The sequence below is a fragment of the Dipodomys merriami genome, unplaced genomic scaffold, assembly GCF_024711535.1.
Source record: "Dipodomys merriami isolate MVZ:Mamm:240054 unplaced genomic scaffold, mDipMer1.0.p SCAF_128, whole genome shotgun sequence".
NCBI lineage: Eukaryota > Metazoa > Chordata > Mammalia > Rodentia > Heteromyidae > Dipodomys > Dipodomys merriami.
The window spans coordinates 497,478-519,352 of record NW_027202582.1 but is presented as its reverse complement, the minus strand read 5'-3'; the positions used below and the strand labels follow the sequence as shown (position 1 = coordinate 519,352).

Below are 21,875 nucleotides of genomic sequence, written 5' to 3'. Positions count from 1 at the left end.
CCAGCCCATTCCTGCTACCCCCCCAAAAAAAATACTTCATGAGTTTTTTTTTTTTTAATATGCAAGTAGGTTTGTGGAGTGTAAGGAGTTTTACTTTGATAGGAGTAAGAACTTTTCCAGGAAGATGTTAGATGATACAGAAATCAGCTTTCAGGTATTTTAGTTCTCCTGTGTTAGACCTGCTCATTCTTACATTGAGAAAAGAGCTCTTATATAGTGGTTCTCTCAAACTCTTGTGGAACCTGCTTAGACCCTGTCACTTTTTCTGTCATCTTCATCTTCATCTTGAGGCCTTTGAGGACTTACCAGGAAATAAATACCACGAGGGAACATGTTCCTCTACTCTTAACATTCAACTATTAGTGGGAAAAAAAAAAAAAGCAAAGCTGGGTGCTGGTGGCTCATGCCTGTGATCCGACCTACTCAGGAGGCTGAGATCTGAGGATCAAGGCTCAAAGCCAGCCCAGGCAGGAACGTCTGTGAGACTTTTTTTGGGGGGAGGGCGGGGGGAGTCTGGCCGTGGGGCCTGAACTCTGGGCCTGAGCACTGTCCCTCAGCTCTTCAGCTCAAGGCTAGCACTCTACCATTTGAGCCACAGCGCCACTTCTGGCCTTTTTTTTTTTTTTTTTCTGCTTATGTGGTGCTGAGGAATCAAACCCAGGGCCTCATGCATGCAAGGCAAGTGCTCTACCACTGAGCCACCTTCCCAGCCCTCCGTGAGACTCTTATCTCCAATAAACGACTAGAAAACTGGAAGTGGCACTGTGGCTCAAGCGGTAGAGCGCTCACCTTGAGCTGAAGAGCTGAAGGACAGTACCCAAGCCCAGAGTTCAAGCCCCATGACCGGCGAAAAAAAAGCAAGCTGGTGCTGGTGGCTCACGCCTGTAATCCTGAGATCTGAGGATTGTGGTTCAAAGTCAGCCTAGGCAGGAAAGTCCCTGAGTTTCTTATCTTCAACTAACCACCAGAAAAGTGGAAGTGGAGCTCATGGTTCAAAGCCACCCAGGCAGGAAAGTTCATGAGACTTTTTTTTTAATTTTCTTTTTTTTATTGTGAAAATACTGTACAGAGGGGTTACAATTACATGGGCAAGGTAATGAGTACATTTCTTACCAAGCATTGTTGCCTCCTCCTTTGTTTCCCCTTACCATCCCTTCCCATCTTACCCCCCTCACCCCTCTCATGAGACTCTTACCCCAATAAACTACTCAGAAAAAGCTGGAGGTGGTGTTATAGCTCACATGGTGAAGCACTGTCCTTGAGAGACTCAGGAACAAAGTCCAGACCCTCAGTTCAAGCCCCAGAACCAGCAAAAAAACAAAAACAAAAACAAAAAGCTAATGAATGGTGTTTTCCATTCTCTAAAAAGTGAAATTTCCTTGGAATACACAGATAGGAGACTTAGAAGTTCAAGGACAGCCTGCACTACATAGTGAGACTTGGTAACAAAGTAACAAAGAAACAAGTCAACAACAACAAATCCTTCCCCAGCAAAACCAATTCTATCCCCCAAAATTTCATTGAATTTTCTTTTTTCTTGGTGGTGCTCCTGGGGTTTGAACTTAGGACCTGGCATTCACTTTCTTTCTTCCTTCCTTTCTTTCTTCCTTCCTTCCTTCCTTCCTTCCTTTCTTTCTTTCTTTCTTTCTTTCTTTCTTTCTTTCTTTCTTTCTTTCTTTCTTTCTTTCTTTCCTTCTTTCTTTCCTTCTTTCTTTCCTTCTTTCTTTCTTTCTTTCTTTCTTTCTTTCTTTCTTTCTTTCTTTCTTTCTTTCTTTCTTTCTTTCCCCCAAATTCTTTATTGTGATTAAGTGATTACATAATTTCACGAATTTCACAGTATTGTGGGATAGTGATGCTTAGTTAAAGTCACAAACATTCTAACTTTCATGGAGCAAATTGCCTATAAAGTTTATGAGTTCTATGAGCTTTGACAATACATTTATTTCTTCCAAGTTGGGTGATATGTACATTCCTTTCCTTTTGCATAGAGTCAGCTGTTCCCTCTTTCCCACTCATTCCCTCCCTCCCATTGCTATCACTGAGTTGCTTAGTTCATTTTGATCAATGTCCAGTGCAGCTGATGGGTCCCACTGTTGTATGTTTTTCCCTGATTCCCTCTGGTTCTGTGTCCTCCTAGTTCCCCCTGGTGTGCACATATATACCATATATGTGATCAGCAGCATGGGGTATTTAGTAGTGATTCGACCAGATGGATTGGAGGCCCTTTGTTTCTCAAGTCTTGTTAACTTTGTCGTATCACCTTACGTTTTGGATTTAACATCCACTCATCGGAGACCATGTGCTGTTTGTCTCTTTGCTCTTGGCTTACCTCACTCAACATTTCTTCTAGTTCCATCCATTTCCCTGCAAATTCCATTATTTTGTCCTTTCTAATGGCTGCATAATATTCCATTGTGTATAGATACCACAGTTTTTGGATCCATTCACCTGTGGTGGGGCATCTGGATTGTTTTCATATCCTGGCTATTGTGAACAAGTGCTGCAATAACGATGGAAGTGCATGTGTCCTTGTATACGGGTTTCTGTTGTTCAGGATAGATTTCTAGGAGTGGTATGGCTGGGTCATAGAGGAGGTCATTATTTGGCTTTCTGAGGACCCTCCAGACTGCTTTCCAAAGTGGTTGTATAAGTGTACATTCCCACCAGCAGTGTAATAGGGTTCCTCTTTCTCGGCATCCCCTCCAGCATTTGTCATTGGCTGCCTTTAGGATGTAGGCCATTCTGACTGGGGTAAGGTGCTAACTCAGGGTTGTCTTTATGTGCATTTCCTTTACAACCACGGATGGTGAACAGTTCCTCATGTTTCTTTGTAATTTTTATCTCTTCTTTTGAGAAGTCTCTCTTTAGTTCCCTTGCCCATTTAGTGATTGGTTTGTTGGGTTCGGGAGCAATTAGTTTCTTGAGTTCCCTGTATATACTGGATATTAACCCCTTGTCTTGATATATTGCTGGTAAATATTTTTTACAGTTAGTTGGTTGTCTTTCTAGCTTGATTGGTATGACTTTAGCAATCAAGGTAGTTCCATTTGTCGATTCTCTTCCCATTTTGTTGTGACCCTGGGACTCTGTTCAGGAAGTTCCTGCCTGGGCCTATAAGTTCAAGTGTCTCTCCTACTCTGTCCTTCAGTAGTTTCAGAGATTCAAGTTTGATGTTAAGGTCTTTAATCCATTTTGAGTTGATGTTAGTACATGGTGACAGGCTGGGGTCCACTTTTAGTTTTCTGCATATGGCCACCCAGTTTTCCCAGCACCAGTAGTGCATTCACTTTTCTTGCTTGCTCAGTGGTACCCTTAGCACTTGAGCCATATCTCCAACCCTACTTTTTGCTGGTTATTTTGGAGATGAAATCTAGTAGACTGGAATCTAGTAGATTTGCTGGGTCTAACAGCAAATCTCCAGATCTCAGCTTCCTGAGTAATTAGGATTATAGGTATGAGCCACTAGTGCACAGCTAACAAAATTGAAATTTCTTTAAAGACTAGGTAATAGATTAAATATCTCAGAATGAAAAATAGGATAATATATTCTTTTTTTTGGGGGGGGGGGCTCCGGTCATGGGGCCTGAACTCTGGGCCTGGGCACTGTCCCTCAGTTCTTCAGCTCAAGGCTAGCACTCTACCACTTGAGCCACAGCGCCACTTCTGGCTTTTTTTTCTTTTTGCTTATGTGGGGCTGAGGAATTGAACCCAGGGCCTCGAGCATGCAAGGCAAGTGCTTTACCACTGAGCCACCTTCCCAGCCCCTAGGATAATATATTCTACACATTCTTTTTTAAATTAGAGATGACTTTGTATGATAAGAGGGAAGGAGACAATGGTACATCAAGACAGAGACCTATCAGCAACCTGGTCAGAGCTAGAAAGTACCAAACATAGTCTAGCACTACCCACTTCCCTGCCTCTACTTTGAACTAGCAAATGTTATAATTGTATATACTGTAAGGATTGATTTTTATGCTGACCTTGGTTGAATAAGACTGTTTGACTTCTTGTTTCCTCTTCATTCTATAAACAGATATTGCTGGTGAATTCAAAGAGCAGTTGCAGGTACTGATACCATATGTACTAAACCCATCTAAGTTAATGGAAAAGGAGATCAATGGCTCCAAAGTCACCTGCCGGGGACTACTGGAGTATTTTAAGGTAAATATGAGTCTTAATTTTGAATTGTTTGGTTTTTGGTGAAACTAGTTAAGATTGTAAACCATCCTGAATTCACTATTCAAAGTCTCCTGGGGGATATTTTGAGGCATCTTGTGTGAGATCTTAGTGTCCTTCCAAGTATGGGCCACTGGGTGGCAGTATGTGCCTAAGAAGCAAATGGCTGTTTTTTTGCACTCTCTTAGAGGAGTGATTACTGTGGCTAAAGGAAGATTGGTCCTCAAGGAAGATGGTGTGGACAGGAGATGGTTAGGAAGTTGCTGTGAGTAAGAGATGGCATCTAGATGTGACACAACTACCCCGGGTGGACAGCCTCTGCCCACGGGTCGTGGTGAGGCCAGTGTGCATGGGGAGTCTAATGGGAGTCCTAGCCTTAGGAGGCTTGTGCTGCTTGAGAATATTTTAGATAACTAAAAATGCTAACATGCCCTTTTCAAAGGTGTGTTGTGTTTCTGCTAATTCCCGATTGTTTTAGGTCCTTTGGAAAATGTAATTGTATGACCGCTGTTTCCAAAATTTAAAGTATGAATAAAGTATATTAGAGTGTATTTTCATAATGATTTTTATGTTTATATTTTAAGGCATATATTAAAATTTACCAAGGAGAAGATCTGCCTCACCCCAAATCCATGCTTCAGGTAATCAGTTTTTTGATATCCTAAATGACAATCTTTTTAAATTGAATTGAACCCAGATATGAAAAAGCCAAGTACTCTAAGAAGACAGTAAGCTCACTGTCCTTGCTCATTATGCAAAGGTCTTTTGCTTTCAACACTTTTTGTGGCAGTGGAGCACCTCTCATAGTTTTTTTTTTTTTTTTTTTTTTTGGGGGGTGGGTTTTTTGTTGTTGTTTTGTTTTGCCATTCCCTGGGGCTTAAACTCAGGGCCTGGGCACTGCCCCTGAGCTTCTTTTGCTCAAGGCTACCACCCTACCACTTGTGCCACAGCACTTCTTCCAGCTTTTTCTGTTTATGTGGTACTAAGGAATTGAATCCAGGGATTCATGCATGCTAGGCAAACACTCTACCACTAAGCCACATTCCCACCCTGCACCCCTCGTAGTTTAACAGCTTCTCCTCCCTGGGCCTGTTCTTGCCTCCAGACACACTTTGGAAAACACTGCCTCCATTATACCTATGTGAAATTTATCCCAGTAGCTTCCAATCATCTGCACTTACTTTAGTGTAGGATGTCTATTTAGATTCACTGGTTAGGTTTTTTATTTTCAACGAAAACATCTCATTTGATGAAAACATACTTTCTGACTTGCTGAATATGAGGGTTATATATTGCCAAAATAACAATTTCTTTAGTAGCAAAAAAACATTTTCACCAAAGTTAGTAGATCCTGGCATTGAGATCATAAAGATAATTCCCACCTCTGTTTTGTTTTAAATTTATTTTATTTATGTGGTATGGAGGAATTAAACCCAGGGCCTCATGCATGCTTGTCAAGCACTCTACCACTAAGACACACTCCCAGTCCCTGCTTTTATTTATTTGTTTGTTTGTTTGTTTGTTTTTGTTGGTCATGGGGCTTGTAACTCTGGGCCTGGGTACTGTCCTTCAGCTCTTCAACTCAAGGCTATTTGCTCTACCATTTGAGCCACAGCATCACTTCCAGTTTTCTGGTGGTTTATTGGAGATAAGAGTCTCACGGGCCGGGCGCTGGTGGCTCACGCCTGTAATCCTAGCTACTCAGGAGGCTGAGATCTGAGGATCTCGGTTCAAAGCCAGCCCGGGCAGGAGAGACTGTGAGACTCCTATCTCCAATAAACCACCAGAAAACCGGAAGTGGCGCTGTAGCTCAAGTGGTAGAGCGCTTGCCTTGAGCTGAGCCCAGGCCCAGAGTTCAAGCCCCACGACCAACAACAAAAAAAAAAAGAGTCTCACGGACTTTCCTGCCCCGGTTGAACCGTGATCCTCAGATCTCAGCCTCCTGAGTAGCTAGGATTGAAAGCATGAGCCATCAGTGCAGGCAATTATGTACTCATTTTTACATCTTTTTTGCATATCCTGAGGCTTGAATCTGGGGCCTGAGTGCTTTCCCTGAGCTCCTTTTTTTTGGGGGGGGGGAGGGGTCCAGTCGTGGGGCCTAAACTCTGGGCCTGGGCGCTGTCCCTCAGCTCTTCAGCTCAAGACTAGCATTCTACCACTTGAGCCACAGCGCCACTTCCGGCTTTTTTTTTTTTTTGCTTATGTGGTGCTGAGGAATCGAACCCAAGGCCTCAGGTGTGCAAGACAAGCGCTCTACCACTGAGCCACCTTCCCAGCCCCTCCCTGAGCTTCTTTTTGCACAAGGTTAGCACTGTACCACTTGAGTCACAGAGCCAGAATAGTTTATTGGAGATAAGAGTCTCATAGACTTTTCTGCTCAAGCTGGCTTCAAACTGCAATCCTCAGTCTCAGCACCCTGAGTAGTTAGGATTACAGGTGTGAGCCACTGGCAGGTTTTGTTTTTGGGTTCTTTTGTGGTGCTTGGCATTGAATGTGCCAAGGCTTGGTACATCTTAGGTAATCATTCTACCATGGAGCTATATCACCAGCCAAAACTTTGCATATATTTTATGCATTTAAAATTGAAGCAAGGAGGGGTTGGGAAGGTGGCTTAGTGGTAGAATGCTTGCCTTGCATGCCTGAGGCCCTGGGTTTGATTCCTCAGCACCACATAAGCAAAAAGAAAAAAAAAGCTGGAAGTGGCGCTGTGGTTCAAGTGGTAGAGCGCTAGTCCTGAGCTGAAAAGCTGAGGGACAGCGCCGAGGCCCAGAGTTCAGGCCCCACAACTGGACCCAAAAAAAAAAAAAAAAAAACTGAAGCAAGGAGCCAGGTGCTGGTGGCTCACACCTGTCATCCTAGCTACTCAGGAGGCTGAGATCTGAGGATCGCAGTTCAAAGCCAGCCCAGGCAGGAATGTCTGTGAGACTCTTATCTCCAGTTAACCACCAGAAAACCAGAAGTGGTGCTGTGGCTCAAGTGGTAGAGCGCTAGCCTTGACTTGAAGACTGAAGGGACAGCGCCCAGTCCTGAGTTCAAGACCATGACTGGCCAAAATAAAAAAAATGAAGCAAGGAAATTGTATTTTCCTTAAGTTTTGGAACTTAATTTTTGCTAAAGATTCTAAGGTTTGAGAACAGATGTTTTGGTAGAAAAATTGTGTTTAATCTGTTGAACTTTATTGGAAACCTAAAAGAAAAATGCCAGAAAGTTTTAGGATGAATGGAATGTAGATTGAGAAAAGGTTTTTACTTCACTATTTGTGGGAAAATGTTTTCCTTTTTTTTTTTAAAGGCTACCGCTGAAGCCAACAATTTAGCAGCTGCAGCCTCTGCAAAGGACGTTTATTATAACAACATGGAAGCGGTATGAGGCATCTGCCTTTTCTCTGATTTACCTGTAGACCTGACATTGCTGCAGGCTTCAAAAGCCTGAACTTGATCCTCTTTAAAGTATCTGAAGATGATATGGTAACAATGTGTTTTCAGGTTATCTTTTGTTTGCAGTCTCCTAATGATTACCCTTTCTAACCAGGCTTTCTTAGAATGTTCCTGATTTTCTGATTAATGTAACCTGGTTATTTAAGTATGCTTATTAGAGGAAGTGAGCTCAGACTTCATTGGACTTGGCTATCTTTGGATTGTGTGTGCATGGATCTGTGTGTGTGTGCCTCTAGTTAACATCTAATATCTTAAAACATTCTAACCCTTTCTGTATCTTTTTACTTGTTTGGCACTTGAAGGGGATGCTCATAGCATATCTTTGTTATTTTTAGGTTTGTGGGGGAGAGAAACCTTATTTGTCTCCAGACATTTTAGAACAGAAGCACTGTGAATATAGGCAACTTGCTTTGGACCAATTTAAGAAGACCAAAAAGATGGGCGGGAAGGATTTCAGCTTTCGTTATCAGCAGGAGCTGGAGGAAGAAATTAAGGAGCTGTTTGAGAACTTCTGCAAGCACAATGGTAGCAAGAATGTCTTCAGCACCTTCCGAACGCCAGCAGTGCTGTTCACAGGCATTGTGGCTTTGTATATAGCCTCAGGCCTCACTGGTTTCGTTGGTCTGGAGGTTGTGGCCCAGCTGTTCAACTTCATGCTTGGCCTACTGCTAATAGCCCTCCTCACCTGGGGGTACATCAGATATTCCGGTCAATATCGTGAACTGGGTGGAGCTATTGATTTTGGTGCAGCATATGTGTTAGAGCAGGTAAGTGGTGCTGGTTGAGGAGGCTGGGTGGATGATGGGCAGATATTTATTTGTGCTTTTGTTGTAAAACATCTCAGATTGGGGAAGGGGATGTAGCTTAGTGATAGAACACTTGCCTAGCTTGCATGAAGCCCTGGGGTTTTTTATTTGTTTGTTTGTTTTTTGTTTTGTTTTGTCAGTCATGGGGCCTGAATTCCGGGCCTGGGTACTGTCCCTCAGCTCTTCAACTGAACTCTACCACTTGAGCCATAGCACCACTTCTAGCTTTTTGCTGCTTATGTGGTGCTGAGGAATCGAACCCAGGGCCTCAGGCATCCAAGGCAAGCACTCTACCACTGAGCCACCTTCCCAGCCCCCCACCCCAATCAGTTTGGAAAAATTTTATAGTGTAAGAAGGTAGGAGAAGCTTACATTGTTTATTTTTTATTTATTTATTGGTGGTGTGGGGCCTGGGCGCTGTCCATCAGCTCTTCAGCTCAAGACTAGTGCTCTACCACTTGAGCCACAGCGCCACTTCCGGCTTTCTCTGCTTTTATGGTGCTGAGGAATTGAACCCAGGGCCTCATGCATGCAAAGCAAGCATTCTACTGCTGAGCCACCTTCCCAGCCCCTACATTGTTTATTTTTTATTTATTTATTTATTTTTTTGGTCCGGTCATGGGGCCTGAATCTGGGCCTGGGCACTGTGCCTCAGCTCTTCAGTTCAGGCTAGTGCTCTACCACTTGAACCACAGCGCCATTTCCGGCTTTTTTTTCTTTTTGCTTATGTGGTGCTGAGGAATCGAACCCAGGGCCTCAGGCATGCAAGGCAAGCGCTCTACCACTGAGCCACCTTCCCAGCCCTACATTGTTTATTTTTATCCTGATGAGCTTTACATTTTATCTAGACTATTTATATTTGTTCCTAATATCTTGTTAACATCCCTAAAAATGCAAGAGAGGTTCCAGATGTTTCTTCATGAGAAATTTCTGATTAAATGCTCTTAACACTTAATATTGATATTAGTCTCCCCATCTCTATCCCCTTGCTTATTTGCTTCCCTGAACATCAAGAGCTTGAAAAAAAGTAAACTTAATGAAGTGTTTTATTTTAATCCTACTGGGTTAGAAAATGGATGCCATCTCCATTTTAAGTCTTCTAAAAAACCAACAGCTTTTAACATTCATATGATCCCCTGTTTTACAGTTTTGAGCCTAGTTTATTTCTTTTTCTGTGAAAAGATCAGTTAGGTCAGTGTGCAAAGCCTGTGAGCAGATGTCCCACTGACTCTTAGTCAGCTGCGGCCACAGCTCTCCTGCAGCCCTCCTTCTCACGCCTCTGCTTCTATAGTGGGCTGATGATGATGGAGAGGATACTTGAGCATTATTCCCAAGCACTTGCTTTCTTGGTACTGTTATATTATTAACTAATATGTTGAATAAATGGAATTTTGCAGGCTTCTGCTCATTTTGGTAATTCTACTCAGGCTGCTGTGAGGGATGCAGTTGTTGGACGACCACCTGTGGATAAAAAATCTCAATAGCATCTTAACTACAAGATTCAAGAGCCCTGCTGGCTCCTAGTTCTCTGGTTTCTGCCACTGCCACCACCGGTCCAGGTCCAGAGGAATGGCAGGTCTGGGACTGTCTGGGAAGAGCTGAAACAGGGAACTGTAATAAATGATGTGACCTTTCCTGTGTTTTCAAATTCTTAAGCACACTTCCATTCCTCTTGGAAGCACTTCCACATCTATGTCTATTGCTTACCACTTTCTGCTTTGTGCACTTTATGGGGAAAGGCTACAGGAAAAAATGGAAATGTAGCCTGTAAGGCTTCTGTGTGCCACGTAGTGCCTTTTAAGATTGAATCTATGCTTTCACAGACATGAAGGGGAAGAAGTGCAGTGGAGGCTCTTCTGGGGTAAAAGTTCTTAGTTCTTTATAGCTTGCCTTCCCCCCCACCCCCACCCCCTTTTTTTAATGCTGGTTCTAAGGCTTGAACTCAGGGCCTGATTGCTGACCCTGAGCCTTTTTGCGCAAGGCTAGTACTCTTATTAGTTTAGCCAGAGCTCCACTGCTGGCTTTTTGGTGGTTAATTGGAAATGAGAATCTCACAAACTTTCCTTTACAGATCGGCTTCAGACTGCGATCCTCAGAACTCAGCCTCTGAGTAGCTAGGATTACAGGTGTGAGCCACCAGTGTTCAGCCTATACCTTATTCAGAAAGATTCTTTGTTTTTAAAGTTTACATAATTTGGGAAAGCTTCAAAACTAAAGAACAGCTGAAAATTATGCTATCATGCTATTAAACTTTTGTAGTATTTGAATTGTTTGCTGTAAAACCTAGAAAATTTATGTAATTTAATATGCCATACTCTGGAATGTAAGGTCTTTTACCTGATAGGCCAGTGGTTTTGTCAAACTTCTTTTTCTTTTCTTTTTTTTTGTCGGTGGTGGGGCTTGAACTCTGGGCCTGGGCACTATCCTTCAGCTCTTCAGCTCAAGGCTAGCACTCTACCACTTGAGCCACAGTGTTACTTCTGGTTTTTTGGTGGTTTATTGGAGATAGAATCTCATGGACTTTCTTGCTCAGGCTGGCTTTGAACTGCGATCCTCAGATCTCAGCCTCCTGAGTAGCTAGGATTACAGGTGTGAGCCACTGAAGCCCACCCAGCTGAACTTCCTTTTCTTTTTCCTTCCTTCCTTCCTTCCTTCCCTCCCCTCCCCTCCCATCCTCCTTTATTTCTTTTCTTTCTGTTGTGGGGCTTGAACTTGGGCTGTCCCTGAGCTTTTTGCTCAAGACTAGCAATCTACCATTTGAGCCACAATGCCACTTGCGGTTTTCTGTTGGTTAATTTGGAGGTAAGAGTCTCATGGACTTTCCTGCCCCAGCTGGCTTTGAACCATGTCCGTTAAAGCACCAGTGCCCGCTTTTTTTTTTTTTTAATAATTCTTATAGCTTCTTTCTAGAAAAGAGGCATATATGCCTTAAAAGGCCAGAGTGGCTCAGAGGAAAACTTTGAGCTGAATACCTTAAGGAAAAAGCTGAATTTAAATAAACGATGTGACCTTTGAGAAGTCACTGGAACTTGTGTCATGGTCAGATTTACTAGAGGTTTATATACTAGATATGTAAGCCAGTACTCACCCTCTCACAGATTGTTCTTTGAAAAGTTCTGTTTTTGAGATTTTGCATTTTTACAACTTCATTAAGGATTAATAACCTTCCTGAATATTGCTGTCACCATGTTCAATTCTGTATGGCCTATCAACAATTGATAATTAAATAGCTGATTTAGGGTCTTTATGCCAACTGTTTGTATCCTATGCATTGTTTTATGTTTATAATATTGAAGCTAAAATTGCTCATTTTATTTACTCTTTATTTAATTTTTCTTTTGTTTAGTTGTGTAGCTTTAAATAACTAGGGCTTACCCAAATATAGACTATATCTAGAATTACCTAAGAATTCTTTTGTTTTACTTCACTTTGATTATATGATGGAAAAGTTTTATCTAATAGTTGCTTTTTCCTTTGAGTTACCATGGATTTTGGAGTTTAAAAGGTGCCTACAAGTATTTATATATACATTTATATATACATTAATATTTGAAATAATTTGATTTTGGAGGGAAGTAGAGTTTAGTCAGTCTAAGTAAAAATTTTATACATGTGAAGTATGAATAGAAGATAGAAAGATAGACCTTTCTTGCATTTAAGATCTCTATCAGAGAATTTTCTTTTGTTTAATACTTTACTACTCAAGTATTTTGCTAAGTCTCAAATTAATTCCAGACATTTTACATACTTTTGTACCATCTTGTTATCGTTCCCCCACCCCCACCCCCACCCCCAGTTGTGCCTGAACTCTGGGCCTGGGCGCTGCCCCTCAGCTCTTCAGCTCATAACGCTCTACCACTTGAACCACAGTGCCACTTCCGGCTTTTTCTGCTTATGTGGTGCTGAGGAATTGAACCCAGGGCCTCATGTATACAAGGCAAGCATTCTACCATTAGAGCCACCTTCCCAGCCCCACCATCTTGTCTTTTAAGTCCTTGCTATTTTATTTCCTTTCCTTACATTTTAGAAAAATTCTAGCTTGCTTCATAAACAATTCACTTGCTTATGATTGATGCCAGGCTTTGACTAATAAATTGAAGCCTTGTTTCCAAAATTTTGGCGTATTTTCAAAGGTGGCCTATATTCTCTACGGGTTCAACCCTTCTCACAGGCCTTACTGACACAGAGATGCTTAGCTTTTAATGCATTTTACAAGTGGATACATAGATTCCAGTATAATTGTCCAAAGTAACTGCTTTTCATGGTGAGATCTCTCTGTCTCTCTCTCTCTCTGTTTCTCTCTTCTATGAGTTAATAAAGTGTTAGGATTTTATATTTTATAAAGGAATCACTTTGGTTTAATTACCCTGAGGAAGTCCAAATATTTCTTTGGGGGTTCTTAATTTTCTTTGGTCTCTTTTCTCTCTCAATAGTAAATTGGTGATTTTATGTCAGTTCCCCCCCCCCCCCGCCCCCAATAAAAGATGCCTTTTACTGCTGGCTATAAATAGTCCTGGGGAAATTTGTGGCCAGGTTTCAAAAAATATCTTACTTGTTACCTTCTCCTGCCTTCTGTAGGTCAGCCACACGTGTGGGAGTCAGCTTTCTGCTCAGCCTTTCCCCTCCCCTCCCTGTTAATTTGCACATTCCAGATGGCATGCAGAGCACATTCCTGTTAACATACTTTCCAAAACCTCCTATTAACTCATTTTACAAGAAGTTAAATGATGCCAAGTTTGAAAATACTTCAAAGTAATGAAATTAAATTTCTGAGTGTTTTTTTCTGAGAAGCCTTTCTAGTACACTGTGAGAGCAATCTATCATGTATGTTGATAAAGCATCTGTGGAGTCATCCTCTTTTTTAGCAGTATACAAAACAAAGGTTTGTTGTTGTTTGTGCTAGAAATGGAACCCAGGGCTCTGCATATGATAGACAAGTGGTCTTCCACTGAACTACCCCCACAGCCCAAAATTTGTTTTAACACAAACATTATATACATTATAAAATTGCCTGAATATATTGTTTATGCTTTATTCTCTTTGGTCTTTTTTTCCTTTTACTCACTTTGGACCAACAGGAACAGAACCACTGCTTTGTACTTGTAGTCAGTTTTGTTAGCAGGTTCCACACAGTGTTTTACTTTATAAAAATGGTGCCTTGAATAGAGTGAGTTTGGATGAATGTGTAAGAATGGATGACTTCTAGAGAAAGCAGGTTGAATTCTGCCCAGGAGAAAGCAATAGAATACAAAGGTTGTTTTTTTTTTTAATGTTAAAAAAAAAATGATGTGTAACTTACATGAGAGTATTCATAGACCTCTTCTTTTTTTCTGTAGAACTTTGGAGTGTAATTCAGGAAGATTTAAGGTTTTCATCAAAGATTGTCAGTATGGGCTGTGTTATTCTAGCTTACAACAAACTTCTAGTCAAGGGATAAGGAGTATGACGAAGACAGATTTGTTATGATTATTTGTGATCAGTTTTTTAAAAATAAGATTATAATAGTGGACATTTGCAATGAAATAGTTTTTCTTAAAGTCAGTTGTACTGTAGCTATATTTGGAGCAGTGGCCTTAGCTACGTTTGAGTACATAAAACAACCTAAGGAGGTTGTTTAGAAAGTGGTCAGATTCCCAGCTTTATACCCAGTTTATGCCACAGTTTATCTGGACAGTGACTGGAATCATCACTTCTGTAACTCAAGTTGTAGGTGATTCAGGGACCAGGGAGAGAGACTGTCCCATGAGATGGGACTACCAGTAAGCATTGTTTGCAGATGGGGAGAGCTTTGCCTGCGGTTCAGAATAGGTGGTCTTCTGCCAGGTACAGTCACCAACTTTACTGCATTCAGAGTCAGAAGGGTCCCTTCAGTCCAGAGGATTGTCTAAGTGCTTTTGAGCTGCTTTTCCAAATTGTCATGGTGCCTTCTCTAAAAGAATGAATGTAGCAGGTGTCCTAATAACAGGTGTATAATTAGATTTTTTAAAAAACAACTTTGATAGCTATTTTTCTTTTGAAAAGGTAAATTTAGCACTGTGGTTTGAATCCCATGCAAAAAGCCTTAATTCATAAATGCCAGTAATGATTTTTTAAAAAGGAAGGATAGGATTATAACTTTTACATACCTCCTACCAGGAACTTTTTAAGATAGCTCTGGAAACAGAAAGGTTTTGGGGAAAAAATTGTTTTTAAAGGATTTCATGTAACAGAAGTAAAGCTTAAATTTAGTGGTTTTATGGCTAAAAGAAGGGTGAATTGATTCCTAAATTTTTCTAATACAGGTGACTAAAGGCTGTCATGGATGGAGCTTTACAGGTGTTAAATCTAGAATATATAGAGTTTTTTTCTCTGTATCCTTTCATTTTCTTTTTTAAAATGATTTGCTAAAAGTACTTTCTGCTAGGCCCTGGCCTTTGAATGGCTTTAAAATTTAATAATAGATTTTTAAAAAGAGCATTGGGATGATACTATGTTATTAGTATATTAAAAGCATGTTTCTGTACCAGTCCTAATTGTAACATGTAAATGAAATAAAGATCACAATACAATGTCATCTGTGAGTTTTTCTGTTGTTATCAGCACACATTAGCTATACCAGGAGGGATTTCTTTTTCTTTCTTTCTTTCTTTCTTTCTTTCTTTCTTTCTTTCTTTCTTTCTTTCTTTCTTTCTTCCTTCCTTCCTTCCTTCCTTCCTTCCTTCCTTCCTTTTCTTTTCTTTTTTTTTTGTCTTGGGGCTTGAACTCGGCCTAGACACTTTCCCTTCGCTCTCCAGCTCAAGGCAAGCACTCTACCTCTTGCGCCACTTTGCCACTTCTGGTTTTCTGGTGATTAATTGGAGATCAGAGTCTCACAGACTTTCCTGCCTGGGCTGGCATTGAACTGTGATCCTCAGATCTCAGCCTCCTGAGTAGCTAGGATTATAGGCATGAGCCACAGTGCCTGGCACCAGGAGGGATTTCATAGTGACATAGAGGATGGATTCCAGTCAATCCTCTATCACTCTTCCTTATCCCACACCCTATTCCTTTTTTTTTGGGGGGGGGGGGTCCAGTCGTGGGGCCTGAACTCTGGGCCTGGGCGCTGTCCCTCAGCTCTTCAGCTCAAGGCTAGTACTCTACCACTTGAGCCACAACGCCACTTCTGGCTTTTTTTCTTTTTTGCTTATGTGGTGCTGAGGAATCGAACCCAGGGCCTCAGGCATGTAAGGCAAGCATTCTACCACTGAGCCACCTTCCCAGCCCATTCACACACCCCATTCCTAACACAATTTCAGAGCAGAGGTTTTCATTGTTCTATCTTCACCCTTGCTCTGTGTGTGTGTGTGTGTGTGTGTGTGTGTGTGTGTGTGTGTGTGTGTGTGTGTGTGTGTGTGTGTGTGTGTGTGTGTGTGTGTGTGTGTGTGTGTGTGTGTGTGTGTGTGTGTGTGTGTGTGTGTGTGTGTGTGTGTGTGTCCTGGGGCTTGAACTCATCTGGGTGCCATCCCAGAGCTTTTTTGCTCAAGGCTAGCACTTTATCACTTGGCTAGCACTTTATCACTTGAACTGCAGCTCCATTTCTGGCTTTTTTGTGGTTAATTGAAGATGAATCACCTGGACTTTCCCCTGCCCAGGCTTGCTTTGAACCATGGTCCTTAGATCTCAGCCTCCTGAGTAGCTGGGATTATAGGCATGAACCACTGCCCCCCTGGCTATCCTTCCTTGCTGTTGCTTAGTATGGGAAGATTGATGGCAAAGAGAATGAAATCTTTAAGGTGGTAGAGGCAGTGTAGTTCAAAATCAGCCAACTTTGTTGCATGAAACAGTACTGCAAGTTCACACAGCTGGGGAAGGCTGTGTTGTTGGGGCTGCTTAAAAGTATATTAAAAACTTCAAGATAGGGGCTGGGAAGGTGGCTCAGTGGTAGAGTGCTTGCCTTGCATGCATGAGGCCCTGGGTTCGATTCCTTAGTACCACATAAGCAAAAAGAAAAAAGCCAGAAGTGGTGCTGTCGCTCAAGTGGTAGAGTGCTATCCTTGGGCTGAAAAGCTGAGGGACAGCACCCTGGACCAGAGTTCAGGCCCCACGACTGGACCCACCCCCACCCCACACCCCCCCCCCCCGCAAAAAAAAAAAAAACAAAAACACTTCAAGATCAACTTGGAGGATTTTTTCTTTTTATTTGTTGTGTTTTCATTTGGTGACCTGTCTGAAACTGAAACCAGCTAGTCAACTGTGGGAAGGTGGAGCTCTGCTGAGAATTCCTTTTTGCTGGTGACTTTAGACAGTAGGATAGGTTGCATTGTCCCTACATTAGGAAGTCCCTAGTTCAGACTCACTGGGTATGGTCAGCAGCCTTCACCCATCATCCCTGATGGTGATCACATGTCAGGTACTATTCTGGGTGATGCACTGCAGTTCATCTCAGGTCATCAGGGGAAGGGTGAACTCGGAAGGTTGATGTGTGCAGATGAGGGGTACACACAAGGATCTAGTACTTGCTGATAGCAGTGTTGATGCCCTCATCAGCATGATCTGGAGAAAGGAAAGACAGGTGTGTGAGGTGCGGGTCTGCAGTGTTGAGAAGTAGAGCAGATGTTGCCTGGCTTTCAGTGTGTTAACATTCTGTTGACATTGCGAAAGACTGAGGGAAACTTTTTTGTACCTAGTAACTAGGGACAAAACTGGTGTCAAACACTGGAGAAACTCAAAAGTCTACAGGGCTCTTATTAATGTACAGGGACCAGATTGCTATTGCAGTTGGGTTCCTGCATGCCCTAGGGGAGGGCAGACAAGAGGTTCTGGACTTACATCATCACCTTTAAATGTCCCCAGGAGATGGAAACTTTTTTTTAACCTCCTGCCTCTTAAAATATATGGATAGATAGATAGATAGATCTATATCTACCTGCATTTATAGATATAGATCTATCAATATAGTTCCATCCCAGAGATGCTTCTGATTGGTATCTTGAGTCATAGCCTTTGTGGAATTAGCACTAGCCCAAGGGCTGGACACTGAAACCCTGTCAGGTCCAGGTCATAGGTGCCTATAGCCAGTGTGATAAGAAATACTGTAACTAGCAGCTCTACTAGATTCAGAATTACCAAATGGAAGACTGCCTTGTTTAGTAAACAGGATTGAGAGTCTCGGGGATGTTCCCCAGATTAGAGGCTCTTATGCTTTTCTAAGGACAAGTAGAGAAGGTTGTGCTGCACACTTATGCAGAGCATTTCACCAGGGATTTTTTCTCTCATCTTCAGTGACACTCCAGGGATTTCTGAGAGGGGGATTCAGAAGAAAGTTACACTTTTTTCTTCACATAAAATCAAAATAGGGGCTGGGAAGGTAGTTCAGTGGTAGAGTGCTTGCCTTGCATGCATAAGGCCCTGGGTTTGCTTCCTCAGCACCACATAAGCAGAAAAAGCTGGAAGTGGTGCTGTGGCTCAAGTGGTAGAGCGCTAGCCTTGAGCTGAAGAGCTGAGGGACAGCGCCCAGGGCTAGTGTTCAGGCCCCATGACCGACAAAAAAATAAATCAGAGTAATGGCCCGAACACAAACTCCTGTATGCAGTTGGTGAAAGGACACTTCCTTTGAGGAATACTCCCATCCTGAATTGCATTTAGGCAAGAATCCTCCATGCCATCATGGAATCTGTGCTCTTTGTTCTTTGGGTGTAAAGAAGCATGATGGATTCCCCTTAACCACAGTTCTCTCTCTCTCCCCATCTCTTGTCCTGGCCGCCATCTTCCCTTTCCCACCAACCTGCTCAGATTCTCTCTAAAGCTTGCACAGACCTTTAGCCATGTGTCTAATTCCCACTCGTTCAGGAAAGCAATGGATTCTCCTTCAAGGAAGAAGGAAGAGCTGGGTGCTGGTGGCTCACGCCTGTAATCCTAGCTACTTAGGAGGCTGAGATTTGAGGATCATGGTTCAAAGCCAGCCTGGGCAGGAAAGTTGATGAGACTTATCTCCAATTAACCACCAGAAAATAGGTGTGGCTCAAAGTGGCCAAAACAGTAGAGCACTAGCCTTGAACAAAGAGCTCAGGGACAGCACCTAGATCCTGAGTTCAAGCCACATAACCAACAAAAAGTGAAAAAGGAAGAAGGAAGAGAGAAGAAAGAGAGCAAACATAAAAACATTTTCTCCTTTCAGATTGGGGCTCCATAGCTAAGATATGCAGAAAAGCCTAGAGATTTTGGAGTCACACACTAATTGGGTCCTGTTCACCTAATTCTCCCTTTGTATGTGGTACTATGCTTTATCTATGTTCTCATATATGCAATTGGGAGAACCATATCCCCAAACTTTAGATCTTAATGATATTTGAAAGATGGAAATTTGGTGCTAGTCCTGGGGTTTGAACTCAGAACCTGGGTACTATCCCTGACCTTTTGTGATTAAGGCTAATAAAGCTCTACCACTTGAACCACAGTTTCACTCCCAGCTTTTTTGGATGCTTAATTGGAGATGAGTGTCAAGGACTTTTCTATCTGGGTTGGCTTCAAATAGTGATCTGCAGATCTCAGCCTTCTAAGTAGCTAGGATTATAGGTGTGAGTGACTAAGGTGGGAACTCTGGAAGGTGAAGAGCAGAGTCCTTAAGAATGAGTTAAACTGTTCCTAGGTTAATAGGTTGTGGAAGGAAATTTGTTATGTAAGTAAGCTCTCTGTAGAATACTTGTCTTGCTATGTGATGCTACTGCCATGTTACCAGATGCTAAGCCAGGGCCAACTTGTTGGTCTCCCCAGTCTTTAGAACTGTGAACCTAGTAAGGTTTTCCTGTATAAATTACTCAATCTTAGGTATCTGTGAGGAAGCAACAGAAAACAGATGAAGACAGGAATATAGTATTGGCCTCAGATGGAAATTTCTATATCCTGGGCTCTCTTACAGAACTCTTCAAAGAGAATGTGAAAGTAAAAACAGCTTGTACACTGCACTCCACCCTCCAGAATACTTTCAATTTTGTTTGGCTTTTTTTTTTTTTTTTTGGTTGTGGGGCTCACAGACTTTCCTGCCTGGGCTGGCTTTGAACTGTGATCCTCAGATCTCAGCCTCCTGAGTAGCTAGGATTACAGGCGTGAGCCACCGGCGCCCAGCTTTGTTTGGCTTTTGTCTACTACAGCATTAAGAAAAAGTAAGAAAAGTAATACCTGAACCTATTTGAGAGCAGAGGGTGAAGGGAACCAGAAGTCACTCTGCTCTCAGACTGGAACCTCTTGGGCTGGAGATGTAACTCAGCGATAGAGCACTTGCATTAGCATGCACAGTACCAGTACCACCACAATAATGGGCCCTCCATTTTGGATTTGAATGACCTTACAGGCAGTCACTAGCTCAATGAGCTCAGCAATGGGTTGGTTGAGTAATGGTGAATGTAAAATTCTGGTATTTACATTGTCTCTGACTCTTCCAGAAGCTGATGAGTGTATATGTGATAATGATCATGTGCCCCTCACACTATTAACAGCCCACACATCCTGTTGGGCTCAGTATTTTATTAGCATCATTACTCTCCTTTTGGGGAATGTGTATTCCTGTATATCATCTGATATCACCATTACCCCATCTTAAAGATGAGTAAATTGAGGCGTGGAAGAGGAAACGTACCATAGACCCTATAGCAAGCATCCTGACTCTTAGACCCAGGACTGGCACAGAGTGGTGGGAATAGAGGGAGGATTCTACTTCTCAGGTAGGTTCTACTCAGAATCGGAGCCCAGTACAGGGGAAGAGCCTGTGTTTGGTTATTCATTCATTGTGGAATGCCTGCTGTGTGCCTGGTGTGCTGGAAACTATTGGTTTAAAGTACTTTCTTTTTTCTTTTTGGTCGGTCGTGGGGCTTGAACTCTGGGCCTGGGCACCGTCCCTCAGCTCTTCAGCTCAAGGCGAGCGCTCTACCGCTTGAGCCACAGCACCACTTCTGGTTTTCTAGTGTTATTGGAGATAAGAGTCTCACGGACTTTCCTGCCTGGGCTGGCTTTGAACCGTGATCCTCAAATCTCAGCCTCCTGAGTAGCTAGGATTACAGGCATGAGCCACTGGTGCCCAGCTTAAAGTACTTGTTAAAAGTACTTTTAAACAGTAGTTTGAAGTTTTGTTTTTTGTTTTTGGGTCCGGTCATGGGGCCTGAACTCTGGGCCTGGGCGCTGTCCCTCAGCTCTTCAGCTCAAAGCTAGCACTCTACTACTTGAGCCACAGTGCCACTTCCGGCTTTTCTTTTTTCTGCTTATGTGGTGCCGAGGAATTGAATCCAGGGCCTCATGCATGCAAGACAAGTGCTCTACCACTGAGCCACCTTCCCAGCCCCTGAAGTATTTTCTACTAGACCCTCTTGCCTTTTTTTTTTTTTTTTGATTGGTTCCAGGGTTTTGGACTCAGGGCTGTTGACCTACCACTTGAGCCCTGCCTCTACCTTGGTTTTCTGCTGGCTAATTGGAGATGGAGTCTTGTATTTTCTACCTGGGCTAGCTTCTAACCATGATGATCCTCCGGATCTCAGCCTCCTGAACAGCTAGAATTGTAGATGTGAGCCATTGGTGCCTGGTCCTTTTCTGATTTTCCTTTCCCCTTTGAACATGGGTCTCTATGTTTCCCAGGCTGGCTTGGGCTCAAGTGACTTTCCTGCTTCACTTGGTCATGTGAGTGGCTGGGTCTACAAGCATGGATCCCATGCCTGGTGCCGGTGGCTCACACCTGTAATCCTAGCTACTCAGGAGGCCGAGATCTGAGGATCATGGTTCAGAGCCAGCCGGGGCAGGAGACTCTTATCTCCAATAAACCACTAGAAAACTGGAAGTGGTGCTGTGGCTCAAGTGGTAGAGCACTAGTCTTGAACTGAAGAGCTGAGGGATAGTACCCAAGCCGAGTTCAAGCCCCATGACTGACGAAAAGAAAAAGAAAAAAGAAAAAGCATGAATCCCTATGTCCTACTGTCCTACTCCATCTTTTTCTTTGAATGTTTTTTTTAATGACATTTTTTTTTAATCTTAAGTAGTTGTACAAAGGTATTTCAGTTCAACATGTCAGCTTGTGGAGTACTATGTATCTTGATCAGTGCTACCCTTTTCATCATTCTTCCCACTTTGAATCACTTTTAAGTGTTTTAGGATAGTTTTGTAGAGAGAAGTGAGATACCACCTCTACCATCTCAGGGTCCTGATTGGGCTTGACAATTCAGTGGACATTAAATAAGATCAGCAGGAGAAAAGCGTATAAAGGACAAGCCTGTCTCCTGCTATTTTCAGATGGGAATTTTCATTCTCATTTTGAAGGAATAACAACAAAAAGACCAGAATAATTTACTTGCACCTGGTATTTTTTTAAGGCCCATTATCAAAAATGCCACAGTGGTGTGTATACTCATTATCAAGAAGCTAGGGTGGTGTGTTTTTTCCCCCCAGTCCTGGGGCTTGAACTCAGGGCGTGGTCACTGTGCCTGAGCTGCTTTTTGCCCAAGGCTAGCACTCT

The 21,875-nt window shown here is 42.6% G+C and overlaps 1 protein-coding gene across 4 annotated transcripts in view; it reads left to right on the top strand.

Moving 5' to 3' along the window:
- Positions 1-14,975, top strand: part of Atl3 (atlastin GTPase 3) — a 75,340-nt gene extending 60,365 nt beyond the window's left edge. For 3 of the 4 annotated variants that reach the window (XM_070017938.1, XM_070017934.1, XM_070017937.1), the window contains 5 exons: positions 4,037-4,164; positions 4,764-4,820; positions 7,471-7,542; positions 7,952-8,383; positions 9,820-14,975. In XM_070017938.1, the coding sequence (XP_069874039.1) occupies positions 4,037-4,164; positions 4,764-4,820; positions 7,471-7,542; positions 7,952-8,383; positions 9,820-9,906 (776 nt within the window). In that variant the 3' untranslated portion in view covers positions 9,907-14,975. The remainder of the gene's footprint in view (positions 1-4,036; positions 4,165-4,763; positions 4,821-7,470; positions 7,543-7,951; positions 8,384-9,819) is intronic. The other variant, XM_070017935.1, reaches the window with a different exon arrangement.
- Positions 14,976-21,875: the final 6,900 nt, after the last annotated feature.